The sequence below is a fragment of the Babylonia areolata genome, chromosome 16, assembly GCF_041734735.1.
Source record: "Babylonia areolata isolate BAREFJ2019XMU chromosome 16, ASM4173473v1, whole genome shotgun sequence".
NCBI classification, from domain to species: domain Eukaryota; kingdom Metazoa; phylum Mollusca; class Gastropoda; order Neogastropoda; family Buccinidae; genus Babylonia; species Babylonia areolata.
In genome coordinates this window covers 29377885-29380384 of record NC_134891.1, presented here as the reverse complement: position 1 = coordinate 29380384, position 2500 = coordinate 29377885, and the positions used below count along the sequence as shown (strand labels likewise).

Sequence of the window (2500 nt, the reverse complement as noted above, 5' to 3'; positions counted from 1 at the left end):
GTTCAAGCACAAGTAGATCTGCACACATTATGTTGACGTGGGAGATGGGGGAAAAAAATCTCCACCCTTTATCCGCCAGGCGCTTGTTACCGAGATTCGAGCCCGGGACTCTCAGATTGAAAGTCCAACGCTTTAACCACTCGGCCATTGCGCCTGTCTCTCCGTCCTTGTTTTTAACCTTCCCACGAAGGAACTCGGGTTACCCATATTCACACTTCCTTGGGGTGTGAGAATCATCTATCGGACTAAAGAGCCTTTCTCAAGGACACAACGCCATGCCAAAACGGGGCCTGGAACCGAACCCTGGCCCCTGTTGATCACTGGGTCAGAGGTCCAACACCTAACAGACCCCAGCACGGAGCCTGTGTGTTCGGGAAGTGTATGATAGCCGTGTCCGACTATGACCATCAGAACAGCAGGGGCTACTGCTGTCCCCGACTATTAGGGCTAGAATTTGATTGTAGTGGAGCTAGTCTCGCCCAAGTTACATCCACACTCTCTCGGCCAAGACGGTTTTAGGACAGTCGGTGTTGGCGACGGTTCCCAAAGGCCAACTAGCCCCCAAGGTTGCAGCATTAAGAGCCAGTGCAATCTTGATTCCTAGTGTGAGAGTCATTGTCCTTCACAAAAGACTGAACTGCAATGGAGAAACAATTGATAATGCATCTCTCACTTTGCTGTTGACCCAACTGTAAACTAATGTCGAGCTGAGTGTTGGGCCTTGTGTGTGGGTAGTGACGAGAGAAAACAGATGGTGCTGGGAAGAGACTCACTGACTGGAATCTAAGCATCCCTGGATTGGTGATTATAAGAACGAATTTTGTCTGTGGTGCTTACTATGCTGACTTACTAACACTACTGTTCGTGATGCTTATTATGTTAACTTACTGACACTACTGTTCGTGATGCTTATTATGTTAACTTACTGACACTACTGTTCGTGATGCTTATTATGTTGACTTACTCACACTACTGTTCGTGATGCTTATTATGTTGACTTACTAACACTACTGTTGGTGATGCTTATTATGTTGACTTACTGACACTACTGTTCGTGATGCTTATTATGTTGACTTACAAACACTACTGTTGGTGATGCTTATTATGTTGACTTACTGACACTACTGTTCGTGATGCTTATTATGTTGACTTACTCACACTACTGTTGGTGATGCTTATTATGTTGACTTACTGACACTACTGTTCGTGATGCTTATTATGTTGACTTACTAACACTACTGTTCGTGATGCTTATTATGTTGACTTACTGACAATACTGTTGGTGATGCTTATTATGTTAACTTACTCACACTACTGTTGGTGATGCTTATTATGTTAACTTACTCACACTACTGTTGGTGATGCTTATTATGTTGACTTACTGACACTACTGTTCGTGATGCTTATCATGTTAACTTACTCACACTACTGTTCGTGATGCTTATTATGTTGACTTACTAACACTACTGTTGGTGATGCTTATTATGTTGACTTACTACCTCTACTGTTCGTGATGCTTATTATGTTGACTTACTAACACTACTGTTCGTGATGCTTATTATGTTACTTACTAACACTACTGTTTATGATGCTTATCATGTTAACTTACTCACACTACTGTTCGTGATGCTTATTATGTTAACTTACTAACTCTTCTGTTCGTGATGCTTATTATGTTAACTCACACTACTGTTCGTGATGCTTATTATGTTAACTTACTGACACTACTGTTCGTGATGCTTATTATGTTAACTTACTAACACTACTGTTCGTGATGCTTATTATGTTGACTTACTAACACTACTGTTCGTGATGCTTATTATGTTGACTTACTAACACTACTGTTCGTGATGCTTATTATGTTGACTTACTAACACTACTGTTCGTGATGCTTATTATGTTAACTTACTAACACTACTGTTCGTGATGCTTATTATGTTGACTTACTAACACTACTGTTCGTGATGCTTATCATGTTGACTTACTAACACTGCTGTTCGTGATGCTTATTATGTTGACTTACTAACACTACTGTTCGTGATGCTTATTATGTTGACTTACTAACACTACTGTTCGTGATGCTTATTATGTTAACTTACTAACACTACTGTTCGTGATGCTTATTATGTTGACTTACTAACACTACTGTTCGTGATGCTTATTATGTTGACTTACTAACACTGCTGTTCGTGATGCTTATCATGTGAACTTATTCAGACTGTCAGACTGACCTCAAAGTGCCTGAAGGCAGCGGCCCCCGTGGTCAGCACGATGGTGGAGAGGTTGAAGGCCACCAGGATCAGGTTGGTCTGGGACACCTCAGTGTTCTTCAGGCGGAAGGACTTCTTGACCTGCTTGAGCAGGAAGGTGACGAAGGTGTTGAGGCGCTCCCCGACGCTCTGGAACATGACGATGCACAGCGGGATCCCCGAGGTGGCGTAGAACATGCAGAAGATCTTCCCGCCCACCGTCTGAGGAGTGCTGTGTCCGTAGCCTGTGC

The 2500-nt window shown here is 42.6% G+C and overlaps 1 protein-coding gene across 1 annotated transcript in view; it reads right to left on the bottom strand.

The window, feature by feature from the left end:
- The window catches only part of LOC143290977 (two pore potassium channel protein sup-9-like), a 124520-nt gene that overhangs the window by 19510 nt on the left and 102510 nt on the right, over positions 1–2500 (bottom strand). The window contains exon 2 of the mRNA XM_076600562.1: positions 2232–2494. Coding sequence (XP_076456677.1) covers positions 2232–2494 — 263 coding nt within the window. The remainder of the gene's footprint in view (positions 1–2231; positions 2495–2500) is intronic.